The 23,152-nt window shown below is 32.1% G+C and overlaps 2 protein-coding genes across 2 annotated transcripts; both read left to right on the forward strand.

Annotated features, from left to right (window-relative positions):
• Window positions 1-3,364: 3,364 nt before the first annotated feature.
• LOC108780075 (uncharacterized) lies at window positions 3,365-5,146 on the forward strand. Its single transcript, XM_018547663.1, has one exon. It carries the CDS (start codon window positions 3,365-3,367, stop codon window positions 5,144-5,146), a length of 1,782 nt encoding a protein of 593 aa, XP_018403165.1.
• A 1,093-nt stretch (window positions 5,147-6,239) lies between these two features.
• Window positions 6,240-6,980, forward strand: LOC108780076 (uncharacterized). The gene is made up of 2 exons (XM_018547664.1): window positions 6,240-6,469; window positions 6,548-6,980. The coding sequence occupies exons 1-2, from the start codon at window positions 6,240-6,242 to the stop codon at window positions 6,978-6,980; spliced, it is 663 nt and encodes a 220-aa protein (XP_018403166.1).
• Window positions 6,981-23,152: the final 16,172 nt, after the last annotated feature.

A 23,152-nucleotide genomic window follows, 5' to 3' on the forward strand; every position in this document is an offset into this window, starting at 1 on the left:
AATTTTTCATTTTATGGGCTAGTATAAATTTCAAAACGAATCTCAATAACCGACTTTTATATTTTGTGCACTAAGAATAACATATTGCAGTTATTTTCTAGAAAACTGTAATATACAAATTCTAATCTGTTTTACTTATATGTATGTATGTTCAATTTGAATTTGCACCTTGAATAATCTATCAGTTCCTTTTCGTGGTACATATTCAACATAGAAAATATTCGTTATATGTACGTTCACTTTGAACTGGCACATTTAGTAATATATCAGTTACTTTTCGTGGTCATCATATATTATATTAGATAATCGTTTTAATTTAGGAAGGATCAAATTTTTGCGGTTACTATTTTACAATACGAATATATATATATATTCGTATTGTAAAATAGTAAAATCTCATTTATAAATATACTTATAAGTTTATTTAACATATAAGATTAAACAAGGACACTTATCGTATAGGTCGGAGCCTAAACGTACGGTATAAACCTCCGTGGTATAAACATAGCCACTTACCACTTGTTCAGATTATTGTTTCCAGTAGTATCGCTTCTATGCATTAGATAGCAGCACTAATGTCGCCGAACAAGATGGCTGAAGGCTTACCCCTCTTCCCCGCCATGGCTTCAATCCCCTCGCCTATAATACAGGCTTATGCTCTCTCCTTTACCTCCGTAGTAGCAACACGCTGGCAAAAATGTATATGTGTTAGTGAATCGGTATATTTGCGCTCAGACGGCTGTCGATAAGAAAGGAAAAGAGCAAGGAAGGAAGGAAGGAAAAAAAATGCAGAAGACAATATGGCGAGGATTGTATTGGTTATACGGGTTATACCTATTGTACACGATCAAAAGTAAAGCGGTTATAATCAAAGACTTCAGTTTATTGATCGCAAACCTTCTCAATAACAAATTTGGCGCCCAACAAGCCCGAATCTCGTCAAAAACGTAAGCAAGTCATAACACAACAAGTAATAATTTTATCAAAAACACTAAGCACGAGGCACGTGCATACAGCATCTTTTCCACACACTCGACATCAAAGAGTCAGGTCAATTACGCATTAATCATCACATTACAAAACACATTATACTCGATTCGGCTACAACGTGGGACAACGAAAAATACAAGTGAGAAAATCGCTTTCCTAACCTCTTGCAAATAGTATTTCCTTTATAATATACTCTGTTTTCCTTTATAATATACTCTGTAATATCTTTTTGAAAACCATATCTCTCTAAAATTCCAGAATTAATGCAATTGAAAAGGTTAAGAGCACGCATTAAAGCACAAGTCACCAGACTGCATACATTCTTTGAGCATAATCCGGAATGCTCAATTTCGGAAGCACAGATTAGATTAAAAAAACTTGAAGGATTCTGGAATTCATTCGAAGAAATACAGCAACAACTAGAAAATATCATCATAGAAGATGAACAGCAAGCGGAGGCATTCGCAACGGAGATGGAAAACGAACAAGTTCGATTCGAAGACAGATATTATGAAATTGCGAAAAAGGCACAGCAAATTATAGACAGAAAGACGCCAAAAGAAGCGGCACAACAACAATCTACTAGCAATCAAGCACCAGCTGAAAAGCGTAGGCAAGAAAGTCTGCAAGAAAGACGAAACAAACCAAAACTTTCAGAAATGAAACTGCCAGAATTTAGTGGAGAGTATACAAAGTGGTTGTTCTTTAAGAATAGTTTTAAAACCACTATACATAATGATGAAGATTTGTCAGGACCGCAAAAATATCAATATCTCAATGGAGTGTTGAAGCGCGTAAAGTTATCGAAGGATTCAGCAATGAGTTACGAAAATGCATGGTAGCTTCTTAAAAACACATACGATAACGAGATGATGATTATCGAAACATATTTAGACGAACTTTTCAATTTTCCATCTATCACTAAGGATGGAAAGGCAGATTCAATGCGACAGCTCATTTGGTACATACAGACACACAAATCATAGCTAAAATCCCTGCATCAGTCAGTTGGGATACAGTTATATTGCATCTAGCAAAAAAGAAGCTGGAATACACAGAACAGCGAGATTGGCAAAACCGCACAAAGGGGCATACTCCATAAAATATGCCAAAATTGGATGAATTCATTGCATTCGTGACAGAACGCTGTCATACGCTAAGGATGTTGAATCAAGGCAGAGTTACCTCATCGAAACAGATGCAGTCACATTCAAAAAATATACAAGAAAAGAAAAATGGAAAGAAGGTCGTATTGGCGTCAGCATCATACAAATGCAAAATATGCGATGAAGAACATCCAATATTTCGATGCGAAGAATTATTAAAACTAAAGCCGGATGATCGTAAGAAACGCATTTTGGAAAAGAAATTGTGCATCAACTGTCTCAACGTTGGACATCAAGTCAAAGAATGTAAGGCTTCTACTTGTAAAAAATGTTCAGGTAGACACAACACGCTTCTACATCAAGATGAGCAGAAAAATATAGAAGATGCTGAAGCTCAGATAACGCAGATTGTTACTCACAGTACCAAGGCTTCCAGTAAAATTAACGATACACATAAGGGTACAGGCTCGCAAGTTATTCTCTCTACAGCTCAAGTATGCGTGCAAGATGCCGATGGAAAACGAGTAATTTGTCGTGCTTTGTTGGATGCTGGATCGCAGTCTAATATTATGACAGTAGAACTATTACAGAGATTGAGACTGTCATGGTCAAATCAAAGTATTCCTATTAGTGGCGTAGGCCAAGCCAAAATTGATACATGTAAAATTGCACGAATAAACGTAAAGGCAATACACAGTAATTTCACATGGAAATTGGAATGCCTCATTTTGCCATCGATTACAGAACCAATTCCACAAAGGAAAATAGAAGCCACTGAAATAATAATACCAAATTCAGCTTGCAGATCCGGCCTATCAAGAACCGGGAAAAATTGATTTGCTCATTGGAGCAGAATGGTATTGGAAATTACTCATCGGCGCACCGAGAAACCGAATCCACGGACAACCAGCACTGCAAAATACGAAATTAGGATGGATCATCGGCGGATCATTACATGATACAAAATCGGACGCGAAAATTTCCACATATCTTGCAGTAACGAATGATCAATTGCATCAGCAGATGGAAAAATTTTGGAAATTGGAGAGTCTTCCAGAGATCAAACATTACACTATCGAGGAAAAGGCATGTAAAAAGCATTTTGTGGAATTAGAAGAAGAGAGTTAGATAGAAGATTTGTAGTACGATTGCCCACGCGATCGAATATTCGACTCGGAGAATCAAAAAATCAAGCTCAACAAAGATTAGAAGTATTAGAAAGAAAATTTCGACGGGATCCGGATCTAAGACAAGCATACAGTGAATTTATGAAGGACTATGAGAAAAGTGGTCACATAACTAAGATAACAGCTGCGGAGCTATCGGAAACAGAAGAAACATACTTCATTCCTCATCAAGCGGTAATCAGACCTGATAGCTTGACAACAAAGTTACGCGTGGTTTTTGACGCTTCTGCAAAGACCACTTTAGGCACCTCGTTGAACGATAAATTAATGCCAGGACCTAATTTACACAATGATCTTATCAAAATACTTCTTAGATTTCGGATGCATCAACATGTAATAACAGCTGATATCGCTCAAATGTTCCATCAAATACGCATTGATAAAAGAGATCGGCAGTTACAACTAATTCTTTGGAGAAACGATGCGAAAGAAGCATCACACATTTATCAGTTGAACACAGTAACCTATGGCATTGCCAGTGCACCGTATCACGCAATACGCTGTCTTCGAGAATTGGCAATTCAGCATCAAGAAGACTATCCCATAGCCGCCAGGGCCGTGAATGAAGATTTCTATATGGACGACCTACTCTCAAGAGAGGCAACTCATCAAGAAGTCATCGAACTTCAAAGACAATTGATCGAGCTTTTACAGAAAGGACAGTTCCTTCTAAGGAAATGGAGATCCAACGAGAACAAGAATTTACAGCCGTTACTCAATCAGCCGAAAAAGAATGAGCTACTCATTCTCGACAAAGATGCAGCTAAGACGTTAGGCCTTCTCTGGCACGCCTCGAAGGACGTCCTGCAATATAAAGTGGACTTGCCAAAACAGCAAAATCTCACGAAAAGATTAACTTTATCCACGATATTTCAGATCTATGACCCATTGGGGCTAATCGGCCCAATCCTAATAAGAGAAAAGATATTCATTCAGAAGCTATGGATGGAAGAACTGCCGTGGGATAAACCATTACCAGTGCACCATGTAACGGCATGGAGAAGATATCATGATTCATTATCAGAACTCAACGCGCTGCAACTTTCAAGAAATGTCAATCCAGACAATATTGTAGGGAAAATTGACCTATTTGGCTTCGGCGATGCTTCTCAAAATGCATTCGGAGCATGTTTATATGTAGTTAGCACTGATCAAAGCGGTAATATAAATTCATATCTTCTTTGTGCTAAATCAAAGGTGGCATCTTTGAAGACACTCTCCTTACTCAGATTGGAGTTAGAAGCAGCTTTACTTTCAGCACAATTAATTCACAGTGTTAAACTTGCTCTACACGGTAGGATGCATCGAATTTTATTATGGAGCAATAGTACGATTGTCCTTGAATGGATCAGAACAGAACCGCATGCATTGAAGACTTTTGTTGCTAACAGGGTAGCGAAGATACAAGAGTTAACACAAGAAGGAGCCATGTGGCGACACGTGCCGTCAGAGGAAAACCCAGCGGATCTCCTATCGAGGGGAACGACCGTTGCTGATCTCCACAGAAATAGTCTGTGGTGGGAGGGACCCGCATGGATTAAAGAAAAAGGTCAGTGCCCGAAGCAATCGGAAATATATGACACGGAGCTACCAGAAATGAGAAATATCCTAGTTGCTTTGATTTCCGCGCGATCATCCTCAGCTCCCTTATTACCAGAATGTGAATCGTTCAACAAGCTATGTAGGATAGCTTATTGTTTTAGGTTTGCCAGCATTAGGAAACCACCATTCATCGAAAAGAGACTAAGCAAAACTCACAAAGACGTGAAACCACCAGAGATTGCAGAGTTAATCCGAGCAGAGAGAGTCATTGTCAAGTGGATTCAAAAGGAGGAATTTCCTCATGAGCTACGAAGCTTATAGTCCAGTCACTATATACATTCAAAAAAGAAAAAACTCTGACCCAGGATTTTTCTTTTGGGGGGTGTAGGGGAGGTCTAGAAAAGCTTAACTTGAAGTTTTTGACCTCTGTTCCCAGCTTGCTTTTTTTGCTAGCGTAAAAAATATGAAAAAAATGTTTTTTCGTAATAACTCTGGTTCCAATGAAGCTAGAATGTTCAATGAGGGCTCATTTTAAAGATTTTTTTTACGCTCTACAACTTTTTCTGAGAAAATTTTCATGTACAATCGATAGTTTTCGAGATACTGAAGAAAAAAACAAAATAAAGTAGCATATTATTTATTTATTCGCGTTTTACTCATTCTTATCGCCCAAAATCGTAAAAAGCTTCAAATAAAACTTGTAGAGCATAAAAAAATCTACAATTTTCATTTTTTATTTGTTTCATTTCGATGAAAATTGCGCCTTGTACAGCGCCTCAAAGTACAGGGTCGGCGCCAGCGTGTCGCGGCGAGGCTGCCAAGTCGATACGAGGAAGCGGATCGCTTTCCCTGTTATTTCTGAATTCACTGTCGGAAACAAGTAACATAATGTATGTTTTTTGTAGACGATCGCCGCGACACGCTAGCGCCGACCCTGTACTTTGAGGCGCTGTACAAGGCGCAATTTTCATCGAAATGAAACAAATAAAAAATGAAAATTGTAGATTTTTTTATGCTCTACAAGTTTTATTTGAAGCTTTTTACGATTTTGGGCGATAAGAATGAGTAAAACGCGAATAAATAAATAATATGCTACTTTATTTTGCTTTTTCCTTCGGTATCTCGAAAACTATCGATTGTACATGAAAACTTTCTCAGAAAAAGTTGTAGAACGTAAAAAAATCTTTAAAATGAGCCCTCATTGAACATTCTAGCTTCATTGGAACCAGAGTTATTGCGAAAAAACATTTTTTTCATATTTTTTACGCTAGCAAAAAAAGCAAGCTGGGAACAGAAGTCGAAAACTTCAAGTTAAGCTTTTCTAGACCTCCCCTACACCCCCCAAAAGAAAAATCCTGGGTCAGAGTTTTTTCTTTTATAATACTTTTTTTTGTACATAGTGACTGGACTATTAATGAATAATCAAAATCTATCAAGGAAAAGCGCCCTTAGATCGCTTACCCCCTTTCTAGATAAGCAGGGATTAATTCGTGTCGGTGGAAGATTAAGATACGCGGATCTTTCCCAGGAACAGAAGCATCCTATCGTTTTGTCATCCAAGCATAATTTGACTCTTTCCATCATGCGAGAGGAACACAAAAGAATGTTACATTGTCCCCCAGAACAACTGTTGTACAGTGTTCGGTAACGCTATTGGCCAATAAGCGGGCATAGATTAGCACAGAAGATTGTGAGAACATGTATTCAATGTTTTCGCTACAGATCAATGGTTCCCGATATTTGCATGGGAGACCTGTCCAAAGAAAGGGTGACGATACTTTCACGACCATTTATGGTGACTGGCGTGGATCCATTGCAGATACGAGAGAGTCGTCGGCGCGGACGAATTCATGTCTCGAAGGAATACATAGCGGTATTCGTGTGTTTCAGCTCAAAGGCTGTGCACTTAGAAATTGTGACCAGTCTTACGACAGAGGCCTTTTTAGCAGCCTTAAGTCGCTTCACGGCGAGGCGTGGACTATGCGCGCAATTGTTCTCGGATAACGGTACGAACTTCGTGGGAGCAGTCCGAGATTTGCGAGAAATTCAGGAATTTTTAGAAAATTCAGAACCAGATATAATGATCTTCCTGGCTAAGCAAAAGATCAATTGGAGCTTCAACCCTCCCAGGTCGCTTCATTTTGGAGACTTGTAAGAGGCCGCCGTAAAAATTATGAAGCATCTCTATACAATCACTAGAGGAAGAGTTCTCGCTTATGAGGAATACAACAAAGTATTGTATGTAGAACTGTTTGTTTTTCAAAATCCTACAAGAATCTGTGATCAAAAATTGTCTAGGACAAAGTGAGACGCTGCGTAAACCTGGCATCTCAGTTTGTACTTTCGCTTTTTTTCCACTTTAGAGGGCAGAACTATTAGTTTTATCTATCAGAAACTATAGAACTATTGAAAATACATTCAGAACTCTCAATATTTCATGAGCTTCCACCAAATGATACGCCAGCTTCACACACAATACTTTGGTGACAGAAATCAAAGCAGTGCTCAACTCCCGACCTTTAACTTCTTTATCAAATAATCCTTTAGATCTAAAGGTGCTCACTCCAACACATTTCCTTATTGGCGACTCACTCACTCAGCCTGTAGAGAGTTGTTTCCTTGAAACACCAGATAATTGCTTATCAAATTGGCAGCATCTGCAAAAACTTCGCCAGCAATTTTGGAAACGCTGGCAGCGTGAATATCTGCAGGACCTACAGAAAAGAAATAAATGACTCACTTCTGGTACCGGTATTAAGTTAGACCAGCTGGTCCTTCTTATCGAAGAAAACATGCCGCTCCTGCGGTGACCCATCAGATTTGTAGCAGTGCATCCCGAAGCGGATAACCAAGTACGAGTCGCCACAGTGAAGACACAGTCCGGATGCTTTAAACGTGCCACCAAGATGTGTCCACTTGTGTTTTCTAACCTGAATAACCGCCAACGTTAAGTGGTGTTTATATTATTATATAAAAGACACATTATATTTGTTATTTGAGCCACATATATGTATAAAAGAAATCACTTCAGTAATATATATTCTTTTAAAATGTTAAAATTTCAACGTAAACCAATTTAACGTAAACCTAGACACAGGGTATCTTTTCGTATTTGTCATCAATCAGCTTGAATGTGTTATCAATCATCAAACCAAAACTTGTTTATTGAGAACTGGTACATTATCTGATAGAATTGCAACAAGAAACTGTTTGCAGTATAATATCGATGATAAAACAAATAATTGTGCTACAAGGAATTTTTCTGGTAATAATAATAATACTAGTGATCTATACGAAATTAGTTATAGTGACACAACTGATACTAATAAAAAATATGAATCAATCGATGAAACAATGAACTTTCAAAACCGCGTAGCAGCATCATTTATACAAGGTAACCTTACTCATGTTCAAGGTAACATTATTTTAGATATGTTACGATTACATAGATGTTTATCGAACTTACCGAAAGATACAAGAACTTAATACTCCTCGAGGTAATTATTGTGCAATATCTTATATTTCTTCAGGAGAATACCTCCATTTAGATTTCGAAAAAGCAGTCGTTAGAATTCTCGAACAAAATGTATTACACCTAGATGCATAGGTATGCACACCTAATGTTTTAGAAATTGATTGGAGTACTGATGGCGGAACACTTTCTAAACAGCAGCAGATTTGGCCTATTCAAATTAGTGTTCCTAGAAGATAGAGTCTGGTCACATATCATGATTGTTTTCATTGGTCAATCCCAAAAGCCCCTCACAATGCACAGTGGAGCAGAAATCGAAAAACGCGTGCATAAATCGAAAACTCGAGTTCTAGATAAGATAATTACATCAAACTTTGTATACATAGTTTTGAAAGGTAACTAATTATAAATCTGATGTTAAAAAAAAAATTTTAAATGGCGAATATACTACGGCAGTTACATGAAATTTTGCAATTAAACATATGTATATACATATATATACATGTGTATATATGTGTATATATATATATACATACATGTGTATATATATATATACATGTGTATATATGTATATATATATACACATGCATATCTATATATGTATATATGTATGTATATATTATGTATATATACATATATACAAAATTTACACGAAAATAATTATACAAAGATTTTTAAAATATTAAATATATAGTATTAGAATAACCATTATAAAATTTGAAGTTCTAATAAGGAAAAAAAAAAGGAACCGGTATAGCACTACAGTTACGTAATGAAATAAACACACAGTACACTGTTTAATATCTCCTTTCCAATAGCGTTCGAAGCCTTGAAGCGCGCGTTAAAACGTCATATCACACATACATTTTGTAATGCTATTAGCAAACATTAGCAGCCAATTTTTGAATAAGAAGCTAGAACAACATTTATATTAAAGATTTTAACAAGAATTAAGATGGCGAAATATAGCGAAAATTATATAACCCTACGGAAAGTTGTAGAAGATATATTTTTGTATCATGTTAGATATAAAACGATATTTCCGTGAAATCGTTAATGTAATTAATTAAGTGACTTATACACATTTTAAAGGACATTCTGACAAGTCTTTTAAGTACAGACAATAGTATGAAATAATGTAAATTGCTTACGAAACAAATAATTGAAACTTTAACATGTTTGTGAGCTGAAATGATACATATAAAATAATTCATGTTTAACACTGAATAAAGAACAGAATAAAATAATTTGAGACTTAAAAATTATATTAAATGGTATACTATACAATAGTGATAACAATAAAATACTTCAAAATAGAAAAAATATTATTTCATTTTTTCGATTTATGCACGCGTTTTTCGATTTCTGCTCCACTGTGCAATGGCGTAACCAATCACACAATACAGAAATCGCGCGTATATATGTATATAGATTACAACCTACTTGAAAGTATGAAGGCTGAAACTTGAATTCTAAGGGCCTAAAGAATAAGAAAAAGAAAGTATGAAGACTACGAATGCTTCGAAATATTTGTAGCCTAATCCAGACAGTACACAATATTTATAAAATATTTACAAAATATTTTAAGATGTATTTTTAATATTTTGTAAATATTTTTGTGGTCCTATAGATTGCAAAGATTATATTTATTATAAATATTATGGAATATTTATCGTACATATTGTAGTAAATAAATACTATAAAAATACTTAATAAGATATTATAATCTAAATAAAAAATATTTACTAGAAAAATATTTTTTTTTATTTATATTCATCATAAGTTAAATTAAGTTATATAAAATGTATGTTTATCGTAAATATTTTGTGATGTCTGGGAATGGATTTAAAAATTAAATTCCTTTTATGATTAAACATATTGTAAGAATGTTATTATTTGCTGGTTAGAGAACTACTTATGGATTTTACACTTCTAACAAATAAGAAATTGATGAGTTGGAACACGATAATAATTTAACTTACTATATATAAATTAATCGACTGTCATTGTGTTCTTTAAAAGGGTAGTATGTATACGTATGTATGTCCGCGATATCACAATATATATGTATTTCGAGAAAGCTGTGATCAATTCCCACCACTTACTGACGCCATTTTGAGGAGTAATGACCAGACTCTATCTTCTAGGGACACTAATTCAAATTAGAATAGCTAATATTCCGAACTGTAAACCTGAAGTAATAGGTATATATGATATAGAGGAAAAAAGAAACCTGATAATCTTGAAGAATTCTTGAAAGATTTTATTGATGAGACGAATAAAATTATATCAAATGGAGGCATATCATTTAAAGATTTAAAAATTCCAATAAGGTTAAGAGCTTTTATTACTGACATGGTAGCAAGAGCTGCCATTCTTTGTCATAAAGGCCATTGTTCCAAAAGGCCATGTTCCAAATGTAAAGTAGTTGGTAGACGATTTCACAATACCATGGTTTTTCTCGGTATTAATTATATTCCTCGAACAGACGAATACTCTACACTCGCAGATGGCAAACATTATCTTGACTTCAGTCCATTACTACGTTTGCCAATGGGATTAGTATCTCAAGTGCCATTTGAATATATGCATTTAGTTTGTCTAGGGGTAGTAAAAAAATATCTTTATGCTTTAGTTACAGGTCAGTACGGAAAAAAAGTTAAATTATCTGCTTATGCTTACGATTTATTGTGTCGTCGACTTGAAAAAGTAGGATTATTCTGTCCAAGAGATTTTTCTCGTAAACCAAGGTCACTTATTACAATGAGTTGAAGAATTACGAAGCAACCGAATTTCGTCAATTTCTTCTGTATAATACCGAACCAGTCGTTTTACGTGAAATTGTATCAGAAGAGGTATATCTACATTTTTTATTTCTCAGTGCTGCAATACGTTGTCTTACACATAATTCATCTTCTTGTAAACATTTACAGTTTGCTCAGATAGCTCTGGAAAAATTTATATTGAGATGTGAAACCATATTTGATTTAACGTTTATTTCATACAACGTTCATGCATTGCAACATCTCGTTCAAGATGTTAAACAATTTGATGGCCCTCTTGAAACATTTTCAGCTTTTCCATATGAAAACAATATGAGATTTTTCAGAAAATTTTATAGAAAACCTGATCGCCCTCTTCAGCAGTACGCACTAAGAAGTAGAGAAAAAGAGAAGTGGGAACAATTAATACTGTCAAAAAATTCTAGTAAATGTATTAATGTTTTTTAACGACATGGAACAGGGCCTCTTCCAACTAATATTCCCAATTGCTACATGCAATATAAAAAATTGAAAAGGAAAAATATGTTTCTTGGGCTCTCTCTGCGGGATAATTGCTGCATTTTAAATGATTCTTCAATTTGTCTTGTAAGAAACATTTTACAGTTAGAAAATTGTTATTATTTGGTAGTCCAAAAATATTCGATAGTGGAAAATTTATACGAAATAGGTGTTTCATCTTCTTTTGTTGGAACTTTTAAGTGTTCCCTTTTATGTACTGATTTGAAAATTATTTCTTTTAACGAAGTAAAACCCAAATGTTACAGAATGCCATATTGGCAATCAAACAATTGTGAGAGCTCGGATTCCAGCCATGGAATAGAACTTGATTCGCCTTGTATCGAAGAATATATTGTGTCTATTATATAATATATAAAATATTTTATATATTCGTACAGATATATAAAATTGTCCAGTTATATGCAAAACTGAATTTTATACAATTATTAATCGAAATGAATTTATTCTCCATTTTTGTATTCAAATAAATCAAATTTTTCACTTTTTTGTAATTTATATGTATGCTATAAACCAACATAAAATCATTACGAATTATACATTTTACAATAACAAGTTTCACTACATAAAAAATTCCTGGAAATTACATATCACAGTGATGATAACGTACTCTAAAAAAAGTAAGTATTTATATTTCATTCCTTTATTATATCTTTTTACAAATGTATACCTTATTATTAATATTTTATTTCACTGCTGAACAGATCATGAAGAATGTCGTTATGACAAATAACTGAAAAAAAGTGTTCATCAAAATATTACAGGTAAATATTTAATTTTTAATTACATAAAAGTATACTTTATATAAAAGTTCTTTATTTTAAAAATGAATGGTGTTTCCTGCTAATGAGATGTTTTATTTAATTTTCATTGCAAAGACATTTTAGATGTAACGCAGAAAAAGCAGATATAAACATGACTAGCTTTCGATAAGGCATACCAACAGAAAAGCAAAATAGCATAGAAGCCGATGGTAATACTACTGATTGAAGATAGTACGAAGAAGGAAAAGAAGAAACTAAAGATAAAAGTAATTTCTATATATGTATATGTAATATATATTGTATATGTATAGTAAAATCTAAAATTATAAAACGTCTGTAAGATATCTTTCAGATGTAAAAGTCGTCTTATGACCTATTTTAGACACTTTGTTGTCTATAGATAATTATTATTAATTGATAATTCTTTTTTTCTCGAATAAAGTAAAAAATTCTTGTACGTAACAAAAAATCTATAGAAATGTAATATTTTACTATTTTTATTTAAAAAATCAGCAATTATTTGATTTATTCAAACTAATACATTGTCATTTAGCATTATAATTATTTATTATATATATATTTACTACAATATATGTATACATATTATTAAGAACATTTATTGTATTTTATTTAACTATTTATTGTATTTTATTTAACATAAAAATCGAAGGAAATAAAAATCTTAATTTTTAATATATTAATTAAATAAAATACAATAAACATTCTTTATAATACGTAAATAATAAATAAATAATTACAATACTGTGACATTTTAATTTAAATAGAAAAAAAAAGATCAAAATAACAATCTTAGAATGTAATATTTGACAATCATGCAGATGCATGCGTAGAGAGCGCTGCGTGTACAGTCAGACATGATGGATTTAACGCGCGAAATCCACTCATTGCCACCATTATGCATCGCACTAACGGAAACAAAATTGAATAATAACTAACCACGCTTTACGAACATTAATCTTTATTGGAGAAACTGTAATTGCAGATATACTAACGTAAACCTTTTAATTCTTATTTTTAATTGTGATCACACTTGCGAAAATAAAAATCGGAGTATTAACCTGGAATCTATCTACATAGCATATACCGGACGCAAGTTGCAGGTTGCAGATCGCAAGACTAGAAACTAATCTAATGTATTCTACTTATAATAGGCTGCAAGATGCAGAACACAAAACTCAGGAAGTTGGATGAACTTTAAACTTTTGCGTCCTAAGACTTAATAAATTTGTTTGAACCTTTAACATGCTCCTGCTATTGCTCCTCCTACTCTACCAAGCGCGTTGGAGTGGTAAGAGCATATTAGAACATCTGAAGAGGCATGCGACTTAAATAAACGTATTATTATCTGAAATATATGTTTGCCTTGCGATGCGTTCATCCCTATTACTAAACCCCCCACCAGCGAAAATCGAAGTGGCAATGGGTCAAAAATTTAGTGCTTTTTAGTTGCTAATTAGTTGCCCAAGAATTAATTTAGTTGCTCCAGCCGTTTAGCAGCATTTTAAAAAAAAAAGGGGTGGGTCCAGGTTAATATTAAGCTGGACCCCCCATAATAAAAAAAATAGATACAGTACCGCTACAATGAAATAAACCACACCAAATTTAGTTGCTATTTAGTTGCTCCAAGATAGTATCGAAAATTAATATTTTTAACGCAAAAATCAATATTTGCGAGCGCGTCACAGGAACCTAAACGGACCGCGACGCGCTGCAAGTTTCACTACAACCAAACGAAAATTATTCGGTCATATAACATTGTTACTAAAAAAATACTTAATGAAAGTACTACCAAATCATAATAAAAACATGAATTAGTTGCTAATTGCAAAGTATGAAAAACATCGTGTTTATCAAGGACATTCCGCGCGGCGTTTCATGTACTTTCTTCTGTCTCCACACACGTGCCAGATTTAGTTGCTTGCATAAATATGGTATCTACGTAATCGTGGGATCATGTACTATCGAAAAAAACCGAAACTCGATTTAGTTGCTCGTTGCAACAAGTCTGAAACCGCCGAAACAAGAACGGCGGCTGCCCGCTTATCACGACACTGCGTTCGCTTCGCGCTAGCTGATTTCGCACAGCAAAACGCGCTCTCAGGTAGCGCGCTATAAATAGCTATAATTTAGGTTCTACTGCTCCGATCGTCATGAAATTTTCAGGATATATTCTTCAAAGGTTGTACTTTCAGAAAATGCAATAACGAAAAAAACGATTTTTTTCGACCAACCTAACTAGGTATAACCCCTTAATAGGGGTCTTGCGTTCTGCGTACTATGTAGATCCAGCAAATTGAATGCATAATTATAAGGAAAGTGTAAACAAAACTTCTACGAGGCGAAAATTGAGACAACAAAACATAAAAAGCCTATATAACTTTAGTCCAGTCGGTGGAGAGTTTAACCTCCGAAAATTAAAAAGCAGGTCAGTCTCACCGCGAATCGTTAGTATTTTTCGAGTACTTTGAAATGAAAAAAAGTTTACAAGGGTAGGGGGGAGCTTCATATAGAAAAAGTGTCTCAAACTTAAAAATTTTTGTTTTTTGCAAATAACTCGAGAAATATGTAATTTGGGAGGAAATATTAAGAAATCAAAATTGAAGAGGAGAAAATTCTGTACAAAAAAGGTATTTACAAGTTTTTTCGTCCGATCAATCAGTACTGCGTAAAATGCAACTGTCCGCGTACTCTTACTCACGCTCTGACGGTCGGCGTCAGATGACTACATGCCACATAATTAGGTCGCGCGCAATACGAAAATCGCCATAACTTTTCAGAGAATTATCGTATCGAGGTAAACCAAAAACGATTTTAAAGAGGAAGGTCTCTACTTCTTAAAGCATATGGTACATTTTAATTTTATCGATGTTTTAAGTCATTAAAATGTGTTAAACCAATCAATTGTCTCTATTTCGGAGTTAGATTACACTTTGATCGAAATATGTAGAAAAATACTGTTAGCTAAGAAAATATACTGAATGATTATGATTTGTATACGTCAATAATGAACCTGAGTGCTTGCAAATATTTTTATAACTTAAAGGCATAAAATGGCGATATTTTACAATGTAGCATTTTTTCATTGAATTTCTCTTCTTTCGAAAATGTTGTTGAGAACGTTGAAAAAAAATGATTTTTGAAAAACTGCGATATGTATTAAAAAGCTAAATATGTGTTCTTTTGAATGGCGCAGGCGTTTTTTGGTTAAAATCTGTATATTCTTTTTTACATCTAACAATTAGAAAAATATCGTAAAATCCTGTTTTATTTTCAAATGCCTCGCATTTATCGAATATGCAATATTTTTTAATGTTTCAAGCGGCAAACCAAAGAAGATTATTTATATTTATAAGTCTCCTATATAAGTAATTCATATAGTATAAGGGCATAAAATGAGAGAGGCCCGAAACAGACACAATGGGACGGGCCTTCCCAACAACAGCTGCGTGCCAGCCCGATTCAGAGCGGTGGCCGGCGCGGCGTGGCGGTCGACGGACGATCTGTTAGGACCGTTACTGATCAACAGTTGATTTTGTATTGCTCGCATTATTTTTGTACTAAATAATACTGTATAACATAGAGCAGTTTTACAGAAAGTGTAGTAAGTGAAATTCGGAACTACGTGATGCGCTTAAATAAGTGATTTGAAGTATTTGGCGTATTTTTGAAACAACGTGGACCGTTGTGAAACACGTGAGTATTTGAAGCAATATATTTGAATGGTTATTTCTATAAAATCAAAATTAATTTTTATTTAAATAAAGTTAAAATTAAACCCAAATTTAAATTTAAATTTCATTTAAAAATGGATTTTAATTGTAACAAATAAATAGTTATATAGCAACATTATTAAAAATGCAGTAATTTTAATACGGACTTTGTTAGATAATTAAAATCAAAATATATTCCACATATTTATATTTTTCATCTGTGCGATTGATAATTGTGCAGAATGCATACTTTACAGCTCAATAACTTTTGAAATAGATATTTCAATTTTTTATTTAATTTTGAAAATTTTTCAAAATATAAAGTTATTGAAATTTTTTAAAATTTCAAATTTAATTTTCAATTTGCAATTTTGTAGAAATTGAAACAAAAAGTTTGTAATCTAAAATTTGTTTTAAATGTTTATAATTTTTTCAATATGTTTCAAAACTTAAATAATTGTCAGAATCTTTAAAATTTCTTGAAAATATTGAATTTTGAAAATTAAATTTAAAATTTTGATCAATATAAAATATTTAATTTTTGAAAAGTTTTAAAAGCTGGGAAAAATTTAAATATCTTTTCAATTTAAAATTTTTTATTATAAATTTTTTTTAAATGCTTGAAATTTTTAAAAAATTTTTAAAAATTTTAAAACTTTTAAGCTCTTCGAAATTTTTTCAAAGTTTTCAATTTTTATTGAGTTTCTTAAATAAATGTGTTTTCACTTATGCCATAAAAGCCCGCTCTCCGTCATAATTTATTGTACTCAAGCCAATGTGGGAGTTAATTTTTTTGCAATTGAATATTTGTTTTGGTTATTTCTAGAATTCTTGCATTATTATTGCTATTCAGCAAGTCCGAAAGCCCCCAGTAAAGATTTTCGACAGCGTTGTTCGATTTTTATCACTTTCCTCCGCCATATTGGATCCGCCATTTTGGATTCCGAAAATCAGACAGCGAATTCGTAATCAGCGATCCCAAAAACCCCCGAGTAATGATTTTCGGCAGCATTGTTCGATTTTTATCACTTTCCACCGCCATATTGGATCCGCCATTTTGAATTTTGAAAATCAAACAACGTATTCCTCATCAGCGATCCCAAAAACCATATTTTGGAGTCATCCAGCTATTCTCCGACTTGTGCGTCGGCAAGGGGTACCGAGTTTATGTATCAAGGCACGGGTCAGCCTTAGAAATGTTCTATTTTACGACTTAATTATTAATTTCAGAAAAAAAATGTTCAAACCTTTTTTGTAGAGAATTTTCTCCTCTTCAATTTCAATCTCTTGACATTTTCCTCCCAACTGCATATTTCTCGAGTTATTCGCAAAAAACAAAAATTTTTAAGTTCGGGGCCCTTTTTTTAATTTTTGTAGAGAATTTTCTCCTCTTCAATTTCAATCTCTTGACATTTTCCTCCAAACTGCATATTTCTCGAGTTATTCGCAAAAAACAAAAATTTTTAAGTTCGGGGCCCTTTTTTTATATGAAGCTCCCCCTCCCCCCTTGTAAACTTTTTTTTATTTCAAAGTACTAGAGAAACACTAACTATTCCCGGTGAGACCGAGCTGTTTTTTAATTTTCGGAGATTTTTATGATATTTTATCTCTACCGACTGGACTATTGTACATTTCATTGTTCCAACTTTCTCCGATATTGCATCTCAAGGCAGTTGTTTATTTAAACCATAAATAATTACTGAAATATCAGAAGCCCATTATCAATACATTGTAACATTTTAACAAATCTGAACAATTATAATTTATTTATGTTCATTTTATATAATATTAACAATTGGTTTAGGAACTTAACATTTTTATAAATTTGAACAATTATAATTTATTTATGCTTATTTTATATAATATTAATAATTAATGGTTTAGGAACTTAGTACATTACTACATGTATTAAAAAAACCGTACTGTTTAAATAATCATTGAAAGACTACAAAAAAGAGGTGAACATATGTGTAGTTTTCATTTCATAGCTGAAGTAACGCTTTTAACGCAAACATACTTAAGGTGATGCTGGACCCACCTGTATTACCGACAAAACTAGCATTTTTTACGTTTTTATTCTTGTCTAATTTCTTCGTATTAATTGCACACAATAAAAATTCCTTCTCCACGATTAAAATATTCATGCTAATATACTTGTCCCTGGTGTATTTTGTGGCCAAAGCTAGAAAAAGTATGAAATCATAGATTGCTTCATCTATTTAACCTCAGTATGGCGATAATAAGGCAGAAGATAAAAATGGATAAAGAAATCTATGATTTTATACGTTTTCTTTTTAGCTTTGGCCACAAGATACCAGGGACAGGTATATTAGCATGAATATCTTAATCGTGTGGAGAAGAAATTTTTATTCTTTTCTTCAATTAATACGAAGAAATTAGAAACGAAAACGTCAAAAACGCTAGTTTTATCGGTAATACAGACGGCATCCCTTTAATGCGGATAGAAATAAATTTAATTGTAATGAATATTATGAGCTGACTTTTTACTTATAGATGCAGCACACGGAATATAAGAACATTTGATAAAATTAAATTTCTTTAACATTTCTCTTTGGAGATTAAAAAATTAAACAATTTTCAATTACGCGTGCGAGTTCTTTTTCATTATTCAAAAATGCGCTAAACCTCGCAATCATTGTTATTGCTGACTTTATTTATAAAATGAAATTGTATACACTGAGAAAAAAATGCTGTTGACTCAACAACATTAGTCTAATTGACAATAATCTTATTAATCCAATTACGTTATTAATGAAACAAATATGTCATGCCCTTGTTTCAATAATCAAGGTTTTAATTCAATTATACTATAGTATTTGGAATATTTTGTTGTATCAATTACATATACATTTTCGTCAATTAAGTAATTTTTTATTTTAATTATATATGAAATGAATAAGTTTCTTGGTTTGCAGTTGAATAAATTTAATTAATTCAATCCAACATGTTATCAGTTTTATCACATGAAAGAATTAATTCAAATCTACGATAAAATAAATTTTGTTACGGTTAATACAATTACATTATCTAGTTTATTTAAAAATGATTCCGCTTCATTCATGAATCTTTTGTACAACTATTCAAATTATTTATCATACGTTTTATATAAAAATGTTGTTTGAATCATATGCATATGAGATAGAAGCAAATAGAAGCGACTTTATATTGACTACACCCTGCTTGAAATAATCAAAATATTAAAAAAATAATTATTTAAATCAAGAGTATATTCTAATTAATACAACTACATCGTATAGTTGATTTAAATATAATTTTACTTAATCCATGAATCTTTTGTTTGACTACACAAATTATTTATCATACGTTTTATATAAAGATGTTGTTTGAATCATATGCATATGAGATAGAAGCAAATAGAAGCAACTTTATATTGACTACACCCTGCTTGAAATAATCAAAATATTAAAAAAATAATTATTCAAATCAAGAGTATAATCTAATTAATACAACTACATCGTATAGTTGATTCAAATATAATTTTGCTTAATCCATGAATCTTTTGTTTGACTACACAATTATTTATCATACGTTTTATATAAAGATGTTGTTTGAATCATATGCATATGAGATAGAAGCAAATAGAAGCGACTTTATATTGACTACACCCTGCTTGAAATAATCAAAATATTAAAAAAATAATTAATTCAAATCAAGAGTATAATCTAATTAATACAACTATATCGTATAGTTGATTTAAATATAATTATGTTTAAAACGAATACGTTGAGTGCAAAAAGATCAAACCGCGAATAGACGCGAACAGACTGCGCGCATAAAGACGCGCATGAGAATCAGCGTTAGAACATATTCGACAAATGACTGTATAAGGAGAAAAGGAAAAGATTGAACGTGTACGCGTCATTCTGCCATTATGCCGTGCCGGTTGATACCAGTTATATTATCGCGTATCTGATCCTCTTGTGCAATTTAGTAAGCTTATAATTGTGTCCATCATACAACACCGTTGTGCAGTACTATTTGTGGGTGAACCATTGTTGGATTTTTTGTGAAAAAGAATCATATGATATAAGTATCATTGATATAATGACTGATGAAGAAACAGTTAACCTTTTGAAAGCATAGGACCTCGAGAATAATGTTATTTAACATTTTAAAAGTATTATTAATATTTCGGACACTTTTTTGGAAAATTCCTCTAAAACATGTCGAGCGGTTGAACAAGATTCATTCTCAACTTATAGATTCAATTAATTATATTCACAATCATTCGACAAATAAAAGCTATTTCGTCTGATTTTTACAATATCCGATACAATAATGTACGCAAGAAATTAGAAGTATAAATATTTAATAAAATTATGATCTCGAGCAATTTTAACGCTTTAACATCTTAACTTAAATTATTTTAAGATTCTATGTTCACTTTTTGATAAAGAGATCTTATCATAATATATAATTATTTTTTGTTATACAGCACAAAACATTGGTATAACATTATTGAGATATCTAACAAAAGATTTAATAAAGGAGTTGATTCCAAATGTTGGTACAAAGATGCATTTTATATTGAAGTGGGAGGAACATTTTCAGATTCAAAATAAGAAAAATGTAAAAATTTTGTTTTTTATATACAATATTTTTTGTATGTAGACAACATATGTATTGTTATTAAACGTCTGTCTAGTAAGAGCGTGGTCGACATAATTTATAGAAAACTTTAATTAAAATAATTCTTAAATACGTAGTAACATTCTGTTTAATTAGAGCTAAAATGCAATTATATTAATGTGTCCACTTATTAGACTGACATCATTTAAAAATGGCCTTTTTATTTCAACGTTGAATAACTCGGTGAAAAAAAATCGTACAGAGCTCAACAGAAAAGCAAATTGAAGGTAAAGATTCACTCTTTCGAAAACTGTAAACCGCATTTGTGCACAATTTTTACTTGGCTCCGTGGAACTTGGCAAATTTTGTAAAAATTTTTTAGGTTTAACACACTTTTATTTATAATGGTGCAACTTCACGAAATATCAGTAAGACCGTTTTTTGAAGTACAGGTTTGAAAAGTAAAGATTTCAAGCTTTAAAATGCTTTTTTAAACATCTCGATACGATGATTTTTGAAGAAGTTATTCTATCTCAAAGTTTGCCTATTTTTGCAGGGTGGAACAAGTGATCCTTTAATTTTGTTGAGTAGTGTAATTATATTTTATTTTTTATTATATATATATTATACTATATTGTACATATATATCATATGATTCTATTTCAGTTTCGGATAAAGTACTACAAGAAAGTGTAAAGTGGTTGGAAACTAACCAAGAGCCATGGGAGTTAGTTGAAACCCATTGGAAAGCTACAACTTCTATTCGTTTAAATGACATTACAAAAAATAGCAATACTGTTTCCGACATCTTTACAAAATGGCCAATTTTAAAACATCCATTGGGTTGGTTATTAATAGATCAGGATTTTAAATGCTTAAATCTAGATGCAATAGAGAACGCTATTAATCAGTGGCCTACATTTTTTAAAGATGTACAAAAAGTTTGTTCTCTTGAAAAGAAAAAAATTCTGCGAGTGGAAGAGTAGTTATTATTAATATTAGAAAGTGATCATAACGATGGTAAAATATTGTTTCATAAAACACAACACACACATATACATATATTATTACCATACTTTATTATATATATTTATACGATTATTACTTTGAAGTATAATTTTTATTATATTTTTGAAAGCAGACTCTAAGGCCATTGCGCAATTATGTGCATTATCCTATATGATTCCTCCAAAAGGACGAGTCAGAACGAAAAAAGGTCATTGGAAACCTTCAATGATTGAATATGAAGAAAGTTTCGTTGTGCACGTCAAAGTACGATAAAATTTTTATTTTATTTAAAATAAGAAATTAATATTTGTAAAATAGTATATAAACCGTATTTGTAAAATATAATCATGATTTTAGATTGCCGGAGATATAAGCAATGTTATTCAGAAACGGATTGATATAATGTTTGAAATGAATTTGACGATTCAGCCCTATATAATTGTTGTTGGACCTACTTTGACTGAAATATCATAATTTTTTATCTCATTAGATAAAACCCTATACAAAGTATCATCAGCGTTTGAAGCAATCGATACTTGCTTCAAGATCTTCCATGTACTAAATGTTGCATATCCTATAGCAAGTGATCATATATGGCTATTGATTCAGCGTAAGTTATATAACTTTACGACAAAAAATGATAAAAATCAATCATACATTTTAGAGATAATAAGTGCATTACAGAATATTTCTTAAATGAAGTTTGTTAAATAGACTTACACAGAGATCTATATTATATAATTTGCAGTAGAATATAAGAATTTTTTTTAATATTCGAAATATAAGAGTTTTTATGATATTATTAATTACTACTGATGATGATATACCGTGATTACGTACAGTCTTTTTCATAAATTACATAACATTTATCACATTTCATAAATTACATAATATTTTCATATGTATAACTGTAAACGTTAACTTTGATCCCCAAAATGTATTCTTGTCCGTTTTGCATTAAATCGTATGATTCTATTGCAAACCTGAAAATTCATTGCAAATTAACACATAGTAACACATATAAAAGTACACTCTTCTTTTCGATGTCAACAGAAATTATGTAATCGCACTTTTACTGATATATATAATTTTTTTAAACATTTATCTAGAAGTCACCCAAATATTACAAACTTGGAAATAAATGATAAATTCAGTAAAATTCGCAATATAGGAGATATAAGATATGAAACTCGTAATGTAGAAAATAATAATATTCTTGACACCGACAAAGATGTTGACATCGACAAAGATGAGGAAATTGAGGAGTCAAATTTAGATGCAAAATCGTCAGTTAAAGAGTTGCTAATTTCTTGTGCCATTAATAACAACAATGACGATATCAATATTACAGTTGAACAATTTGCAGAAAAGGTTTCAAAGATTTCGACTTTATTTGTAGCGAACTTATATTCTCGACCATCGTTGCCTCGTGTATTTTGTCA

The sequence above is a fragment of the Cyphomyrmex costatus genome, unplaced genomic scaffold, assembly GCF_001594065.2.
Source record: "Cyphomyrmex costatus isolate MS0001 unplaced genomic scaffold, Ccosl1.0 scaffold67, whole genome shotgun sequence".
In the NCBI taxonomy this organism is placed as follows: domain Eukaryota; kingdom Metazoa; phylum Arthropoda; class Insecta; order Hymenoptera; family Formicidae; genus Cyphomyrmex; species Cyphomyrmex costatus.